The sequence below is a fragment of the Mobula birostris genome, chromosome 17 (genome assembly GCF_030028105.1).
Source record: "Mobula birostris isolate sMobBir1 chromosome 17, sMobBir1.hap1, whole genome shotgun sequence".
In the NCBI taxonomy this organism is placed as follows: Eukaryota; Metazoa; Chordata; class Chondrichthyes; order Myliobatiformes; family Myliobatidae; genus Mobula; species Mobula birostris.
In genome coordinates this window covers 34,452,400-34,474,642 of record NC_092386.1, presented here as the reverse complement: position 1 = coordinate 34,474,642, position 22,243 = coordinate 34,452,400, and the positions used below count along the sequence as shown (strand labels likewise).

At 40.9% G+C, this 22,243-nt stretch overlaps 1 protein-coding gene across 1 annotated transcript in view; it reads right to left on the bottom strand.

Annotated features, from left to right (window-relative positions):
• Positions 1-22,243, bottom strand: part of lmnb1 (lamin B1) — a 43,761-nt gene that overhangs the window by 13,450 nt on the left and 8,068 nt on the right. The window contains exons 3-9 of the mRNA XM_072281492.1: positions 15,469-15,625; positions 14,119-14,244; positions 8,142-8,312; positions 6,909-7,034; positions 6,344-6,564; positions 2,727-2,952; positions 2,538-2,642 (exon numbers count right to left, since the gene is read on the bottom strand). Of these exons, the coding sequence (XP_072137593.1) occupies positions 2,538-2,642; positions 2,727-2,952; positions 6,344-6,564; positions 6,909-7,034; positions 8,142-8,312; positions 14,119-14,244; positions 15,469-15,625 (1,132 nt within the window). The remainder of the gene's footprint in view (positions 1-2,537; positions 2,643-2,726; positions 2,953-6,343; positions 6,565-6,908; positions 7,035-8,141; positions 8,313-14,118; positions 14,245-15,468; positions 15,626-22,243) is intronic.

Below are 22,243 nucleotides of genomic sequence, written 5' to 3'. Positions count from 1 at the left end.
TAATCATGCCATCAGGTTGGAGGTTACCCAGACTGAATGCAAGGTTTTGCTACTCTACTCTGAGAGTGGCCGTATCACAGCACAAGACGAGCCGTGGACCAATATGTTGGAATGGGAGTCAGAATTAAAATGTTTGGCCACTGAGGAGTTCCACTTTTGACTTTATTTCCATAAAGTTTTTCGAGCAGTTACTAAACTTTTCTACATAGAATTAAATAGGGAATTCAGAACAAATTGTTACTCAATGGTGCAAGCATGAAATAATGAGATTAACCATAGGCTTGCATTTGAGAGAGGCTAGGTAAGCATAAAAGACGGTGGTGACTGAAACGATGAATACCAGCAAGACCAGTTGGGTTTAAAAAAAAAGCCTAATTGTACTATATGCTATATGGAATTTTGGAAGGTGCTTTAATAAAAGGTGACACAGGTCATTTAACAAGATACATTTTAAACTTCAAATACAAGCAAAGAACAACCATGCACTCAAACCTTCTAACTGGTTTGCAAAGAGTCATGACATTGTCCATTGCTACTTTGGAAGGATATAACTGTTAGGGTATTGTTTAACTATGAATGGCCTTTCTTACCAACCTATGCAAAAAGAATGTCAACAGCCATTAATGTCATAATATCTAATCAGCTCAAACTACTCCACTAAACGAGGGTAAAGGTTCTGCAAAAAGGGGTATGCAGTAAAGCACACGAATTATGGGCAACACACACTCAAAAATATTGGAAGAATTCAGCAGGTCAGGCAGCATCTAAGGAGTGGAATAAAGAGTTGACATTTCAGGCCAAGACACTTCATCAGAAACCAACTAATGGGTATTAACCAGTTGAAATGTGATTCAAACTGTCTTGCCTCCACAATAGTCTAAATAATCCAATGCCCAATTTAAATGAAATCTGTATATCAACCCCAGTTGACGAAAGAGAAGCTTAAAGAGACCATGCATTATTATTCAAATTATTATTCTCTGGGAGCTGCCACAGATATCATAAAGTAATGGCTTCTTTTGTGACTGGTTATCCAGTCTGTATACACTCTACCCTCGTTATATACGTCTTCAGACTATGCAGATTCACAGTTATGCGAGGAACCGATTTCCACCGTCTTGTTATATGCGTCCAAAATTCACAGTTATGCGAGGAGCACCGCATTCCCGCCAATACGAGTCACGTGCGTGCGCCTCACAATCTCTCTCCCACCACCCTCGCATTGGTTTGGCAAGGTGTGGATGTGCGATCTTAAACTTTTGTTGGTTTTACCTATGGTGCAGTGATTTTGTGCTTGAAATATTTAATTATACCTCCTAAGCTTCCAATGTCATGTCTTGGGCTGTAAGCCGAGCGGCAGAGAACCGCTTTAAAACTTGAAAAAAAGTTGGAAATTATAAACAGCGCAGCATCTACAGCCGGGAACAGAATCTTGCCTTTAAAGTTCCTTTGTTGCTTGACAATGCGTCAGCCCATCCTAAACACTTGGATAGCATTCATCCTAACATAACAGTGCGTTTCCTGCTGCCTAACACAACATGGCTGATTCAACCACTCGACCGGTGTAATCCACACGCAAGGCGTATGTTTTTTTTTTTACGGCGAACTCTCTCTCAGATGCTGCAAGCAACAAATCATTTTGAAAATCCCGGGAGTTTACCAACAGTGAGGGAATGGTGGAAGTCGGAACACAAATGGTGACGGACATGGACCTAAGTTTGGAACGGAGTCAGCATTTCAGTCGTTCCCTGCCATCAACCCTTCCTCCCTACAAGCAAATTTATGCTGAAAAACAAAATGCTGCCAAGCAAACAACCGTCACCACTTTATGCAAATCGCTGTAATCTTCCTGCTGCCGGCAGTTCTGAGAGTCTGTGAGTCTTCCTTCACCCCTTGCTGTGCTTGATATTATCCTGACGACCACAACCATCCACCTTATCTATATAAAGCTGCCCAACACCACAACAACCACTCGTCTCCCAGAGTGAACACACCTGCCACTGTTGGTGAGTACTGTACACCAGAGGATGTTAACTTTCTATGATTTATTACATTGAATATTACCTCAACTTGATTAAATATAATACAAATGTTGTCTTGTAGTTCTGCTTTTGTGTCGTATTGGTATAAAAATGTGAGTAAGTTACAGAACATATAGGACATATTTAGGAAGCCCTCTGGAACGCATCCCTATTTTCTCCATTTAAATAATTATTCACATTGTGCGATTTCACATTATGCGTCAACTTCGAGGAACGTATCCCTCGCATATAACGACAATAGGGTGTACACACTGAGCACCTCTCTCCAAATGCAGCTTTAAAAATCGAAATAAATAGTCTCTTTTACTCCAAAAGGAAAGCCTTCTACCATAAATCAGACGTCTCAGAATTCACTGGTTATTGATTGTAATCAAGAAGCTACTGATATTTAACATCTCCACTAAAATATTTTTCCCATCGTCCTATTCCTTTACACTTCAGAGGTAAAACTCATTCTTTTTCACAGCACTTCAACAAGATTCTTACTGAACTTACAGTAGTAGTCTGTCCAGCCTTCAGCACATACTTAGTAGTAAACTTGTAAGAGGCAGTTGTATCACAAATCTTTCTGATCAGCTCCCAGCCACCCATATGTTGATCCTATTTAAAAAAAAATCAGTACATAAAAACGTGCGTGTAATAAGCCCTTTAAAATCAACCTACCCCCTCCCACCCACCTCCTACCTGTTCAGAATTGTTCTTAAGGCGTATGAATTTGCCATCTACATCCAGTTCCTCTATGACGATATTCCCAGTGGCAGAAGCATGATGGCAAATGCTAACACTACTGCTGGCCTCAGACTCTTCAACATCAACACGCTTTCTCTTTCCGCGAGCTGTGCGGACACTGCGACTTGATGTGGCACGAGAAACGGTCACGCGCGAAGATGGACTAGGCGACAACTTCAATCTGAAAAGTAAAGTTTAGAAAGCAACTCAAGATGCTCCAACGATTTATATGATGCATTGTTACCACTGCCAAATGCAAAATTCTTCAGATGTGTGTGAAGATTTAAGATTAAGATTCAAAACAATGAATGTACTAACTCAAAAGTTAACCTGTTTTATTTCATTTAGAGATACAGCATGGTCACAGGCACTTCAATGAGACCGCACCATCCAATTATACCCATGTGAACAATTAACCTACGAGCTAGCAGATCTTTGGAACATGGGGAGACCCACAGTCATGTGGAGAACATACAAACTTCTTACAGACAGCAGAGGAAATGAACCTGGGTTGCTGATGCTGTAATAGCATTGTGCTAATTGCTACACTCCGTGCTGCCCGAATTATTCCAAGATTAAGTTATTCATGATCATGTGTGTACTCTAACAATGAAAGCACACAGTCTTAGTACTATGTAAAATGTATTCAAGCTTGGCTTGGGATGAAGCATAGTTAGGATTGATTGTGGGGATTTTAGAAAGTTAATAATTTAAGAAGCAGGCTCTCTAGGGTTGTAATCTGAGGATTACTCCCTGTGAAACTTGCCTCTGAGTATAAAAATGAGAAGATAGAACAGATACATGCATGGCTGAAGAATTACTGTAGGAGAGAAGGCTGAAGACCACAGGTTATAGCCAAACAGGAGGGGAACCAATATTCTTGCAAAGGGATGTGTTAGGGATGTAAATTAACGAGGCAGGAGACAGTACCCAGAATCCATGTTATGGTGGCAGGAAGATGAGACGAGGGTGAATCCCCACAAGCCTCCACATCCAGCACATTCTTCATAAAATCTATCTTCAACAGGATTCTACCACCAAATGCATCTCCCTCCCCACCCCCATACTCTACTTTTCAGAGATTGTTCTCTCTGTAACTCCCTCACTTTATCCCATCCCACTGATCTCCCTCCTGGCACTTATCCCTGCAAGGAGGACAAAAGCTACACTTGTCCTTTTAGCTCCTCCCTCATCTCTATTCAGGTGAGGCAACACGTCACCTACAAATCTGTCAGGGTGCTCCTTGTGTGGATTCCTCTACACTGGTGAAACCCAACAGTGGGGGACCACTTTGTTGAGCAACTTCACTCCAACCACAATCCAGGCCGGATTTCCCGTGGCCACCCATTTTAATTCTACTTTTCATTCTCACATGTCAGGCCATGATCTCTCCTACTGCCACTATAGGGTCACTCTCAGGTTGGAGGAGCAACACCTCATATTCCATCTGGGTAGCCTCCAACCTGGTGGCATAAACAGGTTCCCCCCTTTCCCCTTCTCCCTTTTTCCATTCCCCATTCTGGCTCCCTCTTACCTCTTCTCCTCACTTGCCTATCACCTGCCTCTGGTGCCCTCCTCCTTCCCTTTCTCCAAGGTCTACTCTCTTCTCTTATCAGATTCCTTCTTTTTCAGCCCTTTACCTTTTTCCCTCATCACCTCCCAGCTTCCCACCACCCCCCTCACCTGGCTTCCTCTCACACCTCCAGCTTACACTCCTTCCCCTCTACTTCCCCCCTCCCCACCTTTCTATTCTGGCTTCAATCCCCTTCCTTTCCAGTCCTGAAGGGTCTTGGCCCTACACGTCTGCTGTTTATTCCTCTCCATAGGTGATCCTGTCTTGCTGAGTTCCTCCAGCACTGTGTGCATGTTACCCTGGATTTCCAGCATCTGCAGAATCTCGGAATGACAGAGACGATATACAAAGAGACCTTGTAGGGCAAGTCCATCAATCCCTGAAAATTGTGAAACAGGTGGATAGGTAACGAAAAAAAGTACATGGATGCTTGTCTTCATAGGCAGAGGTATTGAGAATAAGAATTGGTACATCACTTTGCAGTTAGTACGTAACACTAGCTGAACCACACTTAGATTTATTATTATGTATGGTTCTGATTGCTGCACTAATGGATGTGGTAGCAAGAGAAAGTTCAGAAAAGCTTCACCAGCTATCACCGGGAATGTAGGTCCAGTTACAAGAACTGATTGGGTGAGTTTATTCTCACTTGAGGCTAGGAAGCTGCGGAATAACCAGAGAGAGTAGTGAAGGCTGATAAAATTACAATGTTTAAAAGGCATTGGACAAATAGATTGATAGAAATAGGAATAGAAGTTCATGGGCTTAATGCAAGCAAACTGATCAGTGTAACTAGCCATCACAATCAGTGTGGACAAGATGGGCTATAATGGTCTGTTTCTATGCTGTATGCTTCTACAATTCAGAGTGACAGTAATGACAGGAGGGCAAGATTGTAAACCAGAGAGTACAAATCACTGAATAGTAACTGGGCCTAGGGGACTGGCAACTATATCAGTATGCATCTACTTTCAAAACAATTCAAATTGGAAAGATTAAAACAAAAATATTTGTGGATGGAAATATATTCTAGTAATTGATTCACATAAGATTTTCAACCTCATGCTGAAACTATATAGGCTAATCCTCAATTTTAAGAGGTAATGAAAATCTGAACTAAAGCAAAAAAGTCAAATAACATGCCAATGGTAGATTAAGTTTAATGACTCATTATGCAAAGAATGCTAATTTACCCTGAAAAAGACACTCAAAAAACAGAGGAAACAGATACCATTCCCAAAAAAGGGTAGTTTAGAAAAATGCAGTGAACAGGATAGTTATATACAATCTCAGCAAGTTTGAACAACAGGGTCACAGAGAAGTACAGCACAGAAACAGGCCCTTCAGCCCATCTGGTCTGTGCCAAGGAATTACCCAACTGCCTCCATTCATTCTGGTTACATCAGTACTCATCATACACAAAGTAAAGAATAGGGAATATAAAAAGGCATGCAGGAAGAAAGGCACATTCAGAAGTATGCACAGGTGAGCAAGTTCCCTTATGCTGCAACATCAAGTGATAAGCATCCTATTAACAACAGAAATCATGAAAGCTCCTGGAAAATTCTACCTACCCATCCTGTTCACACAGGAACCTCAAGCATCTTAACCACCATCATGACATAGTACTTTGCTTGCAGTAGAAGCTTTCTGAAAATTAAAGATTCCCAACAGGAGAGGGACATCAAAACATAGGAAGATGATCAAGGGTACTTAGATGCCATTTTCCCCCCATTTTGTTGCAGGAAGCAAACAGCAGGAGGTATTTGATAAAAAAAAAATCAATGGATAGCCATCAGAGATTGTGCTTTTTCCCTGCAAAATGCCACTTAAAGCATGGGAGACAGGCAACCGTAATAAATAAAGTGTGCAATAAACAGATGGAACTTTGCGCTGGATAGAGGCAGGAAGTAAAAATATGGCTTCCCAAGTCACTTTTGAGAGATTAAGTTTGAAAAACATTAATCATGTTAACATTTAGGATGAAACCAAAGGTTACCTTTCTTCTTCACCCTCCAACAGTTTCCTGTATGCATTAATTTCCATATCCAAAGCTAACTTGACATCCAAAAGATCTTCATATTCATTTAGCTGTTGTTGCATCTGTGCTCTGATTTCAGCCATTTCCTTCTCCTTTTCTAGCAAGAGCCTCCGATTTCCATCTTTTTCTTTTTCCAGAGATTCTTCCAACTCCTGGACTCGTTCTTGCCACATTTTTGCCTAGATTGGGGGGGGTGGAGGAAATGTGATTAAAATTGTTGTTTAAAATTACTGACAAAGGATTCAGAAGCTTAAATGCACATGCTACCAGACTAGAGGACTATTGTTATCAGATTCTTGAACAGACCTCTCACTAGCTCACAAGGCCTGATCTGCCACTCTACGTGGCATGACCCTTGCACCAGTTTACCTACACCGCACCACTTCCTCTGTAGTCGCTACACTATATTCTACATTGTTTTCTTTTCTACCCCAGTGTACTTGGTACAATCCACCTGGATGGCCAAAAAATGGCATCTCAGCACATGTGGCAATAATAATCCAATAGCAACACACTGACTTACATTTTTTTGCAAACTTGATAACTGAGTGCTGAGGTTCTCTATCCGCATGTAATTTTCCTTTAGCTCCTCCTCAGTTGCCTTGGCCGACTTGGTGTTCATCTCCAAAGCAAGCTTTGAGTTTTCAAGCTGTTGAAAAGAATGTCAAAATTTCAATACTTGAAAGAAAAACTGCTTCAAGTTTCGGACGATGTTGTCAATTTATCCCAAGTTTGACTGCCATGATTACACAGATAAAACAAGAAAGGCTAAAAAGTATTTTAAATATGCTGATAATCTGAAAGAACATCCAATTACTGACTAGGTTGGGCTAAAGATCTACATTTTTGAAACAATAGATTCCTCACACAAATTTTAGCATTTCTTGGTACTTATATCAAAAAATAAGAGTGGATTTTCAGTAAAAAGTATGGCTCTTAAAGCAGATTTTCATGCAGTTAATAAAATATGAACATTCCAAAGTCAAAATATGCACTACACCTGGTCACCATATAATTATTCTAAAGTTCAGTGACACAAGAAAAACAATACTACTGAACTACCTCATTATTACTTCTCCATTTCTGATGCAATTGCCCATCTGCTACAGCGAGGATTTATTTTGTGCTATTTGATTACAAAAAGATGCCACGAGCATAGTAAAAGGACCCAATATCCTTCTGTACCTTTCATATTCATGTGCAAATGTCTTTTACACTTTTAATTGTACCTGCCTCTACCATTTATTCTGGTAGCTCTTTCCATATACTCACTTCACTGTGTGAAAAAAAATCCCTTCAGCTCTCCTTTAAATCCTTCACCTTTGGTCTGCTTGAAATTTTACTCCTCTCACCTTGAACTTATGCCCTGGGAAAAAAGACTGACCATCCTTCTCAACTGTGACTCTCATGATTCAAGGCACAGTAAGGTTCCCCTCAGCATCCCTCTATCCACGGAAAACAAGTCCTAGGCTATATACAGTTTCTCCTAGTATCTCAAGCCTGCAGGCCAATAAAACACCTCTGATTTTTTTCCTGCACTCTCTCCATCTTAAATCATATCCAAAAGATGTTAAATCTGAGAAAGTAGTTTTCTGTAATGTACATTACTATCCCATGTATAGTAACACACACAAAATACTGGAGATCAGCAGGTCAGGCAGCGTCTATGGAGAAGAATAAAGAGTTGACATCTGGTGCCGAGACCCTGCATCAGGACTATCCCATCTAAAATTTGCTGCAAATTAGTTTTTATTACCTTATTCTGGAAATTTTTCTCCAGTTCTTCTTTATAGATTTTCACCTGTTGATCATGTTGTTCTCTTAATTCTCGTAGAGCTTGGGCCAGTTTATGCTCATATTCCACCAAGCGACCTGTATCCACTTCAACCAGACGGGTCTCGTGTCTCTTTTTAGTTTCTTTGATTTCCTGGATTGATTTTTTTTTTTTTTTTTTTTTTTTTGAGTGGGTGGGTGGAGTGGGGAGAAGAATTCACCAGAAGCATACAAATTATTAAGACAAAAGAAAACTGAAATTCACATCTCAATCAAGCTTGAATTTTATTAAATAAACCTACTTACAGTAATTTAGAATACAATGGAGTATAAAATGAGTTGTTCTAATAGCCTTGAGCAAAGAGGAGCAAGCCTGGACTTGCTTCGATGAAATTTACATTACAAATTACAACAGTGAAGTCCAGGAAATTCAATTTTAATTTCAGGAAAGTGTAAGAAGATTCATGAAGAAAAGCTTACAGATTGTTTCTTGCTCAGTTTTTGCCAAACTGTACACCTGTAGCTTCATTCATCCCGGTCACTTGAGCTAAAATTTGAGTAAATTACCACACGCTGCTTCACTGAGCCAGCTTTCCTACCTCAGCTACTACATCCCCAATTCTCCCTAACCACATGAGCATTGCTGAACTTTCTTTTCCAATGGCAGAAATATAATCTACCAATTAAAAAACCATTATTAAGCTTTCATTGTTCTAATTCTTCCACTTCCTACTTCATCCAACACCATCTTACATTGCACAAGTGTGAGACAGAGGGAGTGAACTTCCACCAGTATTGTGCAAGTCCCCATCAACTAGAAATTTAACAAGCAAGATGCAGAGTACTCTTTGTATGTAGATGCACATCTTGTATCCCAAGATATTCTGCAACATCTTGCCAACTGCTCCTCAACCTCTATAAAGAATAAGGAGGAAAACATCAATTTAGGAAGTCTCCAAATCACATATCATTCTGTCTTGGAGGTAGGTTGTCATTCCTCCATAACTGATGCAAACAGATCCTAGAACTGCCAGGATCCAGATGTGCAGCTTGGAAAGGATCCTGCATGCATTACTGCTCTCATGCAGCTATTGCTCATCCTACTTGGTGGCAGAGGTCATGAGTCAGAGTAGTTCACAGTAAATTTATCATCAAAATATGTCACCATAGACAACCCTGAGATTAGTTTTCTTGCAGGCATACTCAAGAAATCCAGTAACCATAATAGAATCATTGAAAGACCACACCAACAAGGCAGACAACCAGTATACTTAGGACGTTAACTTGTTTAAATACAAAAAGAATTTAAATAAATATGCAACAAATATCGAGAACCTGAGATGAGCAGTCCTTAAAAGTGAGCCGATAGGTTGTGGAAACAGTTCAGTGATGGGTCGAGTGAAGTTATTGCCTTTGGTTCAAGAGCCTGATAGCTGAGGGGTAACAACTGTTCCTGAACCTGGCAGGGCGAAATTAAGATGGCGCTAAACGGCGACTCCTTCGCTTGCATCTTCGGAAACAGCTCTATTTCCACCTTTATTATCTTTATCTTTCCCTTTCAGGGCTCTTTTGAAGACCTTAACCTAGAGTTACATACTGACTTCTGTTCTTTGCGGGAACAGCCGGGGTTCCATAACTGCCCGTTATTCGGCATGCCAAGGGTTCGGCCTGAGACTCCAGCTCGAATTTGTAGGTCTAAGATCTCGGGCAGATCAAGTGTTGGTGTCATGGCAGGAGATCTGTGTGTTGCTAGGGGAGTCAGGATATCTGCTGTGAGCCCGAAGACCCGAGATCTTTGCAATCTTCAGATGCAGAGCTCGGAAAAAGTGACGTAGTGGACTTTTAACATCATAAACCAGCGAGTTGCATGTTACGTCTCCCTGCTCGCTGATAGGAGATTATCTTTTTCTCCCTTATTATTAGGGAGAGAGAGAATCTGCGGTTTGTCGTATGCCGGATGAAACGTGAAGTATTTGGGGTAACTGCAAGCTGTGTCTTTGCTATTGCTTTGCTCACACTGAGTGATCGGTGGTGGTACTGATGCTTGCTTTTTTTTTTGCCAGTGGGGGAAAGGGGGGATTGTTGCTTGCTGCCCATTACACACGGGAGGGAGGGGAGCTGCGGGGGGTGACTTTGGGATTCTTACGTTTATCTGTCGTTCATTCTTTGGGGCACTTCGCTGTTTTCGTGGATGTTTGCGAAGAAAAGCATTTCAGGATGTATATTGTATACATTTCTCTGACATTAAATTGGACCTTTGAACCTTTGGTGTGAGTTCTGAGGCTGCTGTACCGTCTTCCTGATGACAGCAGCAAGAAGAGTGCATGACCTGGGTGAGGGGGTGGTCCATGATGATGGATGCTACTCTCCTCTGACAACACTCCATGCAGACGTGCTCAATGGTAGGGAAGTTTTTAACCATGATAGACTGGGCCATACCACTACCTTTTGCAGGATTTACCATTCAAGGGGGTGTTTCCATACTAGGCTGCAATGTAGCCAGTCAATATACTCTCCACCACTCATCTACAGAATTTTGTCAAAGATTTCAATGTCTTGCTGAACCTTCGCAAACCCTTAAGGAGTAGAGTACTACCGTGCTTTCTTATGTGCTGGGCCCAGGACAGGTCATCTGAAATAATACCACCAAGGAATTTAAAGTTGCTGACACTCTCCACCTATGATCACCCAATGAGGACTGGCTCATGGACCTCTGGTTTCCTCCTCCTGAAGTCAATAATCATCTCCTTGGTCTTGCTGACATTAAGTTGTTGTTATGGCACCACAGCCAGTTCTCCTCTCCCTCTCCCCTATATGCTGATTCATCACCACCTTTGATTCAGCCTATGACAGTGATGTCATCAACAAACTTGAAAATGGCACTGGAGCTATGCTTAGCTACACAGTCATAAATGTAAAGTGAATAGAGCAGAGGACCAAGCACACAGCCTTGTGGTACACCTCTGTCAATGGAGATTGTGGAAGAGATGTTGTTGCCAATCTGAACTGATTGGGGTCTGCAAGTGAGGAAACAGAGGATCCAATTGCACGAGGTGTTGAGGACAAGGTCTTGAAGCTTATTGATTAGACTTGAGAGGTTGATAGTACTGAATGCCGATTTGTAGTCGATAAAGAGCATCCTAATGGATGCATCTTTGCTGTCCAGATGTACCAGGGTTGAATGAAGACCCCATGAAATGGCATCAGCTCTGGACCTGTTGTGCCAGTAGGTAAATTGGTGTCAATCCAAGTCACTTCTCAGGCAAGAGTTCATAAGTTTCATCCTCAACCTCTCAAAACACTATCAATGTAGATGCAAATGCTACTCTAGGTGAGGAACTTCAAGACATTTTGCAGATGTACACGCTGTGCTTAGGTGGTGTAGATATACTTGAATAATTTTGGAGATGCATTCATCCGAGGCCTTGGTGAACTTTCCATCACCATTCCATTGCTATTAACTAATGGTATTTATTAGTAACTACACAATACAGTAATATAAAATCAGATATATCAAACAGGTTAGCAAAGATTATATATGTGTGGAAATATAGAACCCAAGCTTCTTCAAGTCCAGAGGTAAATGGATACAGTCTTACGGTGATGAGTAAAGTTCAGTTCAGTTCGTGGTATTTAGTTGAGGGGTGGGGGGGGGGGGGGAGAGAGAGAGAGAAACACAGAGACAGAGAGATTGATTTAAGTCTTCAGGTGAGCTGATGCCATCGATCTTCCCATTGTCTTCCAAAATCCTTTAGAAATCACTGACTGTGACCACAACAAAGGAGACCATTCTTCTGTGGTGGAATTATCAACCCCAGGCGAGGGTTGGACACATGAATAACTCCCCACCGGTCGCACCTTTTTCACACTGAGAGCCATTGATCGATCCGCCTGATCGATCCTCCAAAACCCACCTTTTCTGTGGGCACAACAAAGCTCATCCAGTGTCTAAAATCATGTGTCTGAGTCTATCATCTGACCTTCTATTTATCTCACCATGTTGAACACCAGCTGTCCATCAAGTAGCTCCTCCCTTCTCTCTGTAAGAACTTAGAAGCTGCCAGTGTCCTTGCAGAAGTGTAAACATGCTGCAGAGAAACCATAACACCATCTCCAAGCAGTCTTCGCCTCTCTCACTCTCATAACAACAAGGTGTCCGTGTTGGATACCTCTCTCTCTTTCTCTTTTAAAAGCACAGTTCATAGGGATAACTCAGGATTCCGTCACAGTTATGCATAGGCGTTTTGATTATTTTGCATTGCAAATATGATAAGCTACCTACCAGCCTACGTGTTAAGTGGTAACAAGGCCAACTGGCCTGCAGACTCAGGCCATTTCATTTGTTGATCAGTTGCGAATGTTACTGAATGTTATTTCATCATCAGCAAGCAACCTCACTTCTGATCTTGTCATGGGAGGAAGAATTTTGTCCTGAGGAACTCCTGCAGTAATTTCTTGGGGTTGGGGTGATTAACATCTGACAAATACAACCAATTCTCTCTGAATAAGTTACAACTCCAAACACTGCAGTGTTTGCCTACTGATTCCTATAGACTTACCTCAGTTTTCCCTTGATGCTGAAGTCTCTCCTCACTTCTATAATTTAGCTCTGAGCCATGTTTGGACCCAGGCTGCAATGACTTATGGAGCAAGTGGTCCCAGCAAAATCCAAACAGGGCATTAATAAGGCCATCAATTACATCTTCTATCACTAACCAACTGGGAGGCAATTACCTCCATTAGAATTTTCCTTCTGAATGAGACAATGGGCAATTTTCCACATTGTTAGTTAGACACCAGTGTTGAAATTGTACTGCAAGAGGTAGGCTGGAGACACAACCTGTTCTGGAATACATACTTTCAATAGTACACCTGGGATGTTATCTGGCCCCAGAACCAGTGCTAGCTGCATTTTATTATTATTATTATTATTATGTGGCTGAAATTTATCTTATGAACAGGTGCAACTCAGAAGGAAACAGCTGATCATGATTGTGAATGTTTCAGCCTTACTTTTAGTATTAAGTTAGGCCACACCATTATTGAGGATGGGAGTACCCTCGGAACTTCCTCCTCTCATTAGCCGGTCAACTCTTCATTGATATTCACACTATTAATATATTAACAATATTCCTGTCAGATGCCTGTCTGGGCCCAAAACAAAGATGCAATCACAAGTGAAAGACAATGGTGTGCTGTCCTTAGGAGGCTAATAAGTTTCAGCTTATCAAGCTCGAACAAACTTTGCAGATGCATATTGAAAACGTCCTGACTGGTTGCATCATGGGCTGTAAGGCAATTTAAATGCACAGGAACAAAAGGAGCTGCAGAATAGTGAACTTTGCCCAACGCATCACAGGCACAACACTGTATCTATAAGAGGCACTGCCCCAAGGCGGCAATATCTATCAAACATCCAATAAACATCCCCACAATCCGAGCCATGTCATCTTTTCTGAAGGTGGGCAAGAGGTACAGAAGTCTGAAGTCCCACATCACCTAGTTCAAGAACAGCTATTTCCCTCCAACCGTTCAGTTCTTGACAAAACCCTATTCATTGCAGATTAGAATACTACGAACATTTTGACTACTTTGAACTAAAATGGATCTTGTGTTCAAATTATTTTCTTGTAAAAACTGTGTACAGTGTGTATGTTTTTCTTATGGATGCTGCTTAGCTGATGCTATCAGCCTGTGATACTGCTACAAGTAAGATTTTAATTGCACCCGTGCACGCGTGTACTTGTGAATATGACAATAAACTCGAATTTGACTTGCATGTAGGAGAACTGCAGAGCTGTCACCTGATCTGACCACTGGATGATGACTTGACCACTGATTATGAAAATGCTGTGTTCTGCCTATTGCACAGTGCTTTCCTTCATCCCTCTCAATTAAATTTCTTTGATTTCAAATATGGCAAAACCATTTTTTTTGTGAGCAATGAACAACATCCTTACCTCCTCGTATACATTTTTTCTGAACTCAAGTTCTTCTGTGAGGCTCTGACAACGGTTTTCAAGGTCCACTCGCAAGAGTGTTTCATCTTCAAGCTGTTTCCTCACAGCAGCTAAAGAGACCTCCAGCTGCAGGAAAGATTTTACTTTAATAATCTTCAAAAACCCTTCTCCAAAAAGACTGCAAAATTACTAGCGTTCATTTCAACACATTTTCTCAAATTCCCTTCAAAATAAGGGACCACTCGGAAAAGCAATTCAATCAAGCGCAATCCCAACCTTGCACACATTTCCCTTTTCTTTCTTAAATGTTCGTTAACTTACGTGATTCATCTGCCACATACAAGTCACCTACATTAGTCTAACACTTAATATGGCTTTACAATGTGGGAAGAAATCAGAGCACACAGAAAACCCTTGTAGTCAGAAGTGGAACCCACAATGTCTACATAAAAAGTATTGAAAGTCAGGATTGAAACTGGATCCCTCAGGATGCTAGACAGAAATACTACCTACTGCTGTCATGTTATATTCAAAACAATTTGTTTTGGAATTGAGTTCATTATGAAAGTAATATATGGTGTTTTGTTAAAATATCACAGGAGACTTGAAAGAGACAAAAATTGGGCAAAAGATTAGTTATGAATTATTTCAGCTAAGAACCTGCACAAGCAAATTACATAAACTAACCCATTTCAGGGTAGTAAACATTTATGAGGTACTCACTGTTTGGCAAATCATTTTAAGTGCTTCAAAACAGAAATTTTCTACTCACTGATCATTTCTTACTGACCAAGTTGTTCTGTGTTCTAATAAAATAGAGGTGGTCACTGATCATTTAAGCACAGGCTTGAAATGCATTAAAATAATCGAATGGGGATAAAAAGGTAGTTTAAGCCTCCTTCACCAATAAAATAAACACAGATTTTCTGCGGCTTTAAAATTCATTTGGAAAATGATCAAGAGCTGCATTCCCCAAAAAGGTGAGAGTCATCTATAGAATGAGTGATAGCCACCTGAATTCAATACATTCATCAAAGCAAGTATCAAAAGGTACCTGGGATAGATATATATAGATATACACGCATTCACTGATAGGAGACTAAACTTTTAATAAAGATTGTATGAGGAGCACAATTTGGCTTACAAAAACAAGAAAAGCTAGGACCTTCCTATCCAGTACTTCATCCCAAGAAGAGGGGTGTGAAATTAAGGATGAGCTTTCAAAAAAAAACACCATGGAAATTGAGAGAAAGATATGTGGCCACCATCCAAACTAAACTTTAACTAAATGGAGTGGAATCCAAAATATTTCTCACACCAACAATTTTTTTTCTTGAGTTGTAATGTTACCTTTGAAAGACGTGCTTGCAAATCCTCAACTTCTTCCTCAAGGGCCTCTTTTCCACTCAGTGCTGTAGACAGGCTAGCTTCCTTGGCATGAAGTGCACTTTCAAGATCTTTGACATGAACCTGCGCTGCATGTAGATCAGATTCTTTCTTGGCAAAGCTGTTGCAAGACCAGAGGGGAGAGTAAAAAAAATCATCCCGAAAATCAAAAGCTAGAACTAGTGCTTGGTTCATATCTTAGCAAATGTACACCAACACACAGCCTTATCAGGAAATAAAGATTATTTAACATCAAACAAGTTAACCCTTAAATTATATGTTATAACCCTAAATTATATGGTTATAAATTAAACATCCATTGCAAGTTGTTTCAATGTAATTGTCGTCGATAATAGTAAAATAAAATAACTGGGCCCAGAACACATGCATTCTTACAGCTGAAGCATTCTTTTAATTTTACTTGTGCACAAGGAGAACAGCATGGGCCCTCGTCACCCACACCATTCTGAAGTCAGAACAGAAAACTGCCGCTTTTTTTAAAATATATACAGAATTGGCTTATCAGATACTGATTATTGTAAAATGTATATAAAACCCACGTGTGGGCACTGGCCAAGTGGTTAAGGCACTGAACTAGCGACCTGAAGGATGTGAGTTTGAGCCCCAGCCAAGGCAACGTGTTGTGTCCTTGATCAAGGCACTTAATCACACAGTGCTCTGCGATGACACTGGTGCCAAACTGTATGGGCCCTAATGCCCTTCCCTTGGACAACATTGGTGTCGTGGAGAGGGGAGACTTGCAGCATGGGCAACTGCTGGTCTTCCATACAACCTTGCCCAGGCCTGCGCCCAGGAGAATGAATACTTTCCAGGTGCAGATCCATGGTCTCGCAAGACTAACGGATGCCTTTACTACATATTTCAATTCCTTATTCACAAGAGCTATTACCATTCACAATAGCGGTGTTAAAGTCAATCAAAATGTCAAGCCGATGACATTCTGAAGTTAGTAAACACTTAGCTGTTGGCTACGCTCATATCCTTCTGTTAACTCAGGTGTCTCCAATACCTCCTACTGTGTAAAGTGACACGTGTTTTAGGAAGACCTTTCTGGAAAAGTCTCTCTACAGAGGCCTCACTCATTTGGCTTAAGTACACACAGCCGCAGCCTATCAGGTCTGTAGGGAGCAAAGGTGTCTCCGGCAGTCTCATTTCAAAAAGTCTCACTTGACTACAACTGCCCCAAGCTATCTTTATTTTGGAAACTTGCACCTGTGGAAGCTGCAAAAGGCAAAATGTTGTTTTTAGCACTGACAAAATCAAAAAAAAAAAATGCAATACGGTTTCATTAAATGTTAAGAAGTCAGCATAAACTGCCATGTAGGAAATTAATCAATTCCAATTCACATCTTTCATTGTCCTTCATTTACTGTCTAACTACAACAAAGTAAGTTTCAGATTCTATCAGAAAATAACTTAAAATTCTTGCCAATACTGTCATTTGTTAACATTAATTTCACCCAATCGTACTGGTAGTACCCTGCTTTCTTGCTGTATAATACACCAGCAGTGGTGACGGTTGGTAAATCCCATTGAAGCAGATGGAAATGAAGGATATAGAGGCTAGTGAGGCGAAAGCTGAAGACTAGGCAAATTACCTGTTTTGTCTGGGCAAGTGTCAGAGATAACCCAGGTGAAAGACAGTGGCAAAAGGGAATAATATTGGCAAGTGCTGCATGAGAGCAAGGAGCAGAACCAATGTAGTAAAGAGTTGGAGAGGGGTGCCAAGAATATTTTTAGAACATGAAAAGTTCCACACAGAGAACAAAAAGATAAGCATAGCTAGGACCCATAGTTATACCTCTGATTTGTGGAAAAAGTGGGAAAAATTAAAAGAAAAGCTGTTGATGGTAAGAACGTTTTCCAAGTCTAATTAAGTGTTAGTGGAGCATCACTGGTTGGATTTTCATTCCAGAACGATCTTCCTGATGGGGGTGGATGTGCAGAAAGACTGGATGTCCATGGTAAAGAGGTGGTAGTTGGGACCAGGAAACTGGATGCTATCAAAACAGTGAAGGGCATGAGAGGTGTCCAAGTCCACTCCCCTGACACTTCATTTCTTTTTTCTGCAAGTACCATTCTCTCTGTAGCTCCATGATCTGCTTCATTCCTTCCTTCTTACCTTTTCCTATTCCCTGGCACACTCTCCTGCAACTGTAGGAGATACAACATTTGTCCCAACATCTCCTCTCAAACCACCATCCAGAGACTTAAAGGGCCCTGCCAACTGAGGAAAAGATTCAAGCGCACCTTATTTACTGCCTTAGATAATTGCAAAGCAGCCTCCCGTACACTGACAAAACCAAGAATAAAATAGAGCCAATGTTGAAGAGCACCTGCACTCTGCCTGAGTCAGCCAACTTGGGTTTCCAGATGAGAGTCAGTTCAACTCCCCTTCCCACTCTAACCTGCCTGGCTTCAGCCTTCTCCACTGCCACAGTGATGAGAAAAGCAAAACTAAGAACACTACTCCAAATGTCACTAGGGTACCTTACAACCCAATGGTATGTACACTGAATTTTGCAGTTTCAAGTAACGCATATACCATGTTCCTTTCTCACTCCAAACAACCCTCACAGGTTCTTCCCCTTTGCTCACATTTCCCATTCATCCTCTCTGCTCCAATTACCCATTACTCCATCCACCACCTGGTTCCATTCATAACCTCCTGTCACACCCTTTCCCCACATGTCTATAGTACTTCTCTTCCCTGTCAGCCCAGACCTGATGCAACCCAAAACATCAACACATCCATACAGCCTCTACATTTGTAACCTGACCTACAGTTCTTCTAGCAGTTTGGTTGTGTACAAACCTTTAGATGCCATTCCATTGGGACAATTCTTTATATAATAAAAAAAAGCATAAAAGATACTATTCACCATATTAAAATGTTTTTGTATGTCTACCCACATTTGCTGCATGAAGCAGAGTGCTCATTCCATTATTCTGTTGCAAAAGACCAGGTTTTAATTGCAACTACCTGGGTGATTACAGCTTTTAACACAAGGTCAGTTACTTCATTGTAAACTGTTCCCTCAAATCAAACCCCACAAAGCATGTGCAAGCAACGGACACTCCCAAAATCTTTATTTTCTGGCTTTTCTAGTTCTGAAGCCTGTTCAGCAGGTCTGACAGACAACAGTTCCAAATGAATACTGCAACCAAAATGCACCACTGTTATCACAGACAAGAGAAAATCTGCAAATGCTGGAACACACATACACACACGCAATGCTGAAGGAACTCAGCAGACCCGAGTCCTGATGAAGGGCTTCAGCCTGAAATGTCAACTGTTTGCTCTTTTCCATGGATGCTGCCTTGGCCTGCTGACTTCCTCCAGCATGTTACCATTCATGATTAGAAACTTTCAATGCCATAACCCTAAGCAAATTGGTCTTACTGATCACATAGGAAACACTGTATTTAACAGAGAAGGCAGCTTATCTTGAACAAACATTTGAGATTGCTAACTTTCCAGTCAGGGAAGGTTCAAAGTAAATGTATTATCAATGTACACTCAAGGGCATTGGTGTTTCCATTCTAGGCTGTGATGTAGCTAGTCAATATGCTCTCTGCCACACATCTACAGAAGATTGCAAAGAATTTCAAACACAAAGGCGACTGGGTATGAAGAGAAAAATAAATTATGTAAAGGGGAGGAGAGCAGGTGCAACCAAAATGACAATGTAATTTTATAATGACATTTTTTTAAATAAATCCCTCAGACTATCCGACGAGCAATGTTTATTCACAAAGCCAGGTGAGTCAGCAATGATGAGTTGACAACCTCATGAGATGGCATTAATGACACATCAGCAATTGTTTGTTGTCATTTGTTTGATGTCTGGTGAAGTCATGGTCCCAGTGAAAGTGAGAATTGCCAGAAAATCTCAAACTTTCTCCACCCAGGGTTTGTAAGAGCTCCATTTCTAGCAAAAGCCTAGTGAGTTTTAACCCAAGATTGATCCCAGAGGAATCAAGTTAGTTATCATGAGCGAGGGAAACAAAAAAGATCCAGACAAATTAAACAACCTGTGGGGAGCCTCTGAAGATCAAAGGAATTGGATTGAGGAAGGGAGGAAAAGCTGCTCCAAGATGTGAGCATGAAAGCATTCTGAGCTCTTGAAGCCAGTGTCACAGGGATCTGGTGACTGGTTTCAGACACAGATCTATCAGCAAGAACCACAGTTTCATTCTCAGTAATATCCAGCTCTGCTCTACCTCAGACAAAAGAGACTAGATGCTGGAAATCTGGAGCAACACACACACAAACTGCAGAAGCTCAACAGGACACACAGTATCTGAGGAGGAAATAAACAGTCCACGTTTCAGGCTGAAACCCCTGATCAGGACGGACGTAGGGCCTCAGCCCAAAATGTCAACTGTTCATATGCTTCCACAGATGCTGACTGACCTGCTGAGTTCCTCCAGCACTTTGTATCTGCTTATTTCAGTTGATTTGATGCAGGATGCCCAATTCATATCTTTTGTTATATCTGGTCTTGACCATTCCAACATACACCCAGCCAAGTTCCATTCTACTGCTTACCCTAAAGTATTATGGGGATACACTCCTTCAATGGCTGAACAACAAAGGTGACTGCCCATTTCAAGGGCAATTAAGGAAAGGCAGTACCCAGCTGCACAAAGTAACAAAACATCCAGGGAATCGTTTATCCATGCAAGTAGTCAGTTAACAAAGAGGTAGGAAAAAAAACTGTCAATATGCAAGTAAATAGTTATCTGAAGTTCATCTATGCAAATAACTACAAAAAGAACCACTATGCTGATAATTTCCCACTTAAAGCTTATGTAGTATCACTGTGTCAGAAACGGCGAGATAACAAATCTTTCATTACTTCAGTTGCCTGAAGAGGATATAGGGGTTACAAGGAAGAGTAGAGGTAGGAAGTATTTCACTTACTAAGCAAATTCAACTTTGATTTTCACAAGGCAAAAGAGACAAATATATATTTGCTCCTATTGTTGGGCAACATTGCGTACATTGATTAAATCAGCATGTATTTTATTTAACTTGGGCAAAGGTTATATAGATCCAAACCTGTAAAAGGAGTTAGAGTCATGAGTTTACAGGGAGTAGAATAGGGTGCTAAGAACGCAGTCTGTGGGGCACCAGTGTGTGGAATAATAGCGGCAGAGATGTTGCCACCTATCCTTACTGATTGCAACCTATTGGTCATGAAGTCAAGCATCCATCAAGCAGAGGGAGACTTTGACTACCAGAGTACAGGGTTTGGTGATGAGTTTGCTTGGAAATATAGTGTTGAAAGCAGAGCTACAGTTAATAAACAGTCTAACATGGAACACACATCAAAGTTGCTGCTGAACGCAGCAGGTCAGGCAGCATCTCTAGGAAGAGGTACAGTCGGCGTTTCAGGCCGAGACCCTTCGTCCTGACATGGTGTATCTTTACTACCCAGATGGTCCAAAGATCAGTGTAGGTCAAGGGAGATGGTGCCCACCCTTTACCTTTTTTAGTGGTAGGCAAATTACAGTGGGTCAAGTGTGTCTGGAAGGCTGGAGCTGACATGTGCCATGACCGGTCTCTGAAAAGCACTTCATGACAATAGATGTCAAAACCATTGGGCCAGTTGCAGGATGATAGTGGTATTCTTAAAGCAGGTGGGAACTAAAGGTTGAAGCAGAAAGAGGTTAAAAATGTTTGCCAATACTCATGGCAGCAGATTTACACACAGATCTAAAGACCCAGCCAGGAACACCATCCAGGCCAGATACTTGCTGTGGGTTCACTCTCTGAACAATAATAAAATCAATTCTAATCCTCCTGCCAGCTGGAAAAAGGCACCGAAGCATTCGGGCTCTCATGACCAGACTATGTAACAGTTTCTTCCTCCAAGCCATCAGACTCCTCAATACCCAGAGCCTGACTTGATACCAACCTACTACACCTACTGTCTTGTTTAATATTTATTGTAGAGCCTGCACCGTTTTGTGCACTTTATGCAGTCCTGGATAGGTCTGTAGTCTAGTGTAGGTTTTGTGTTTTTTCTTACATAGTTCAGTGTAGTTTTTGTATTGTTTCATGTAGCACCACGGTCCTGGAAAACATTGTCTCATTTTTACTATGTTCTGTACCAGCAGTTATGGTTGAAATGACAATAAAAAGTGACTTGACTAATTCCAGTAAAAGCAGTGATTGGTATTTCTTCAGCATATTTCATACACACAGAACATAAAAATGAAGACACTTGAAGGTAACACCCTTTTGACCTTTGCATAGCTTGTTACAAACCGACTCAGAGACAGTGTAATCTATCCTTGCTCCTACAACATTACTTGCATACTATTGCACATGCCATAATGTTACTAATGGGATGCGTGCTAAAAGCATGTTAAAAATCAGAAACAGGATATTGAACAATTGCAAAATTATTATCCATGCCGAGAAAGAAAGTGGAAGCAGAAATAGTGTAAATTAAACAGCCTCAATGGAAGCAAAACCAGTTGAAAATTCAGCTCAAAGATTCTTAATCAGAACTTGGAAGTAAAGAAAACAAGGTTTAAATTGCAGACATGTTAAGAGAAAGATGGATGAGATAAGGGGTGTATATTCAATAAATTAAAGTTTAATTATCATTCAACAATACACATTTATTTATACAGCTAAATGAAATAGTGTTCCTCTTCAGGCAAGTGCAAAACACCGTACATACAATCACCACATATAGTTACG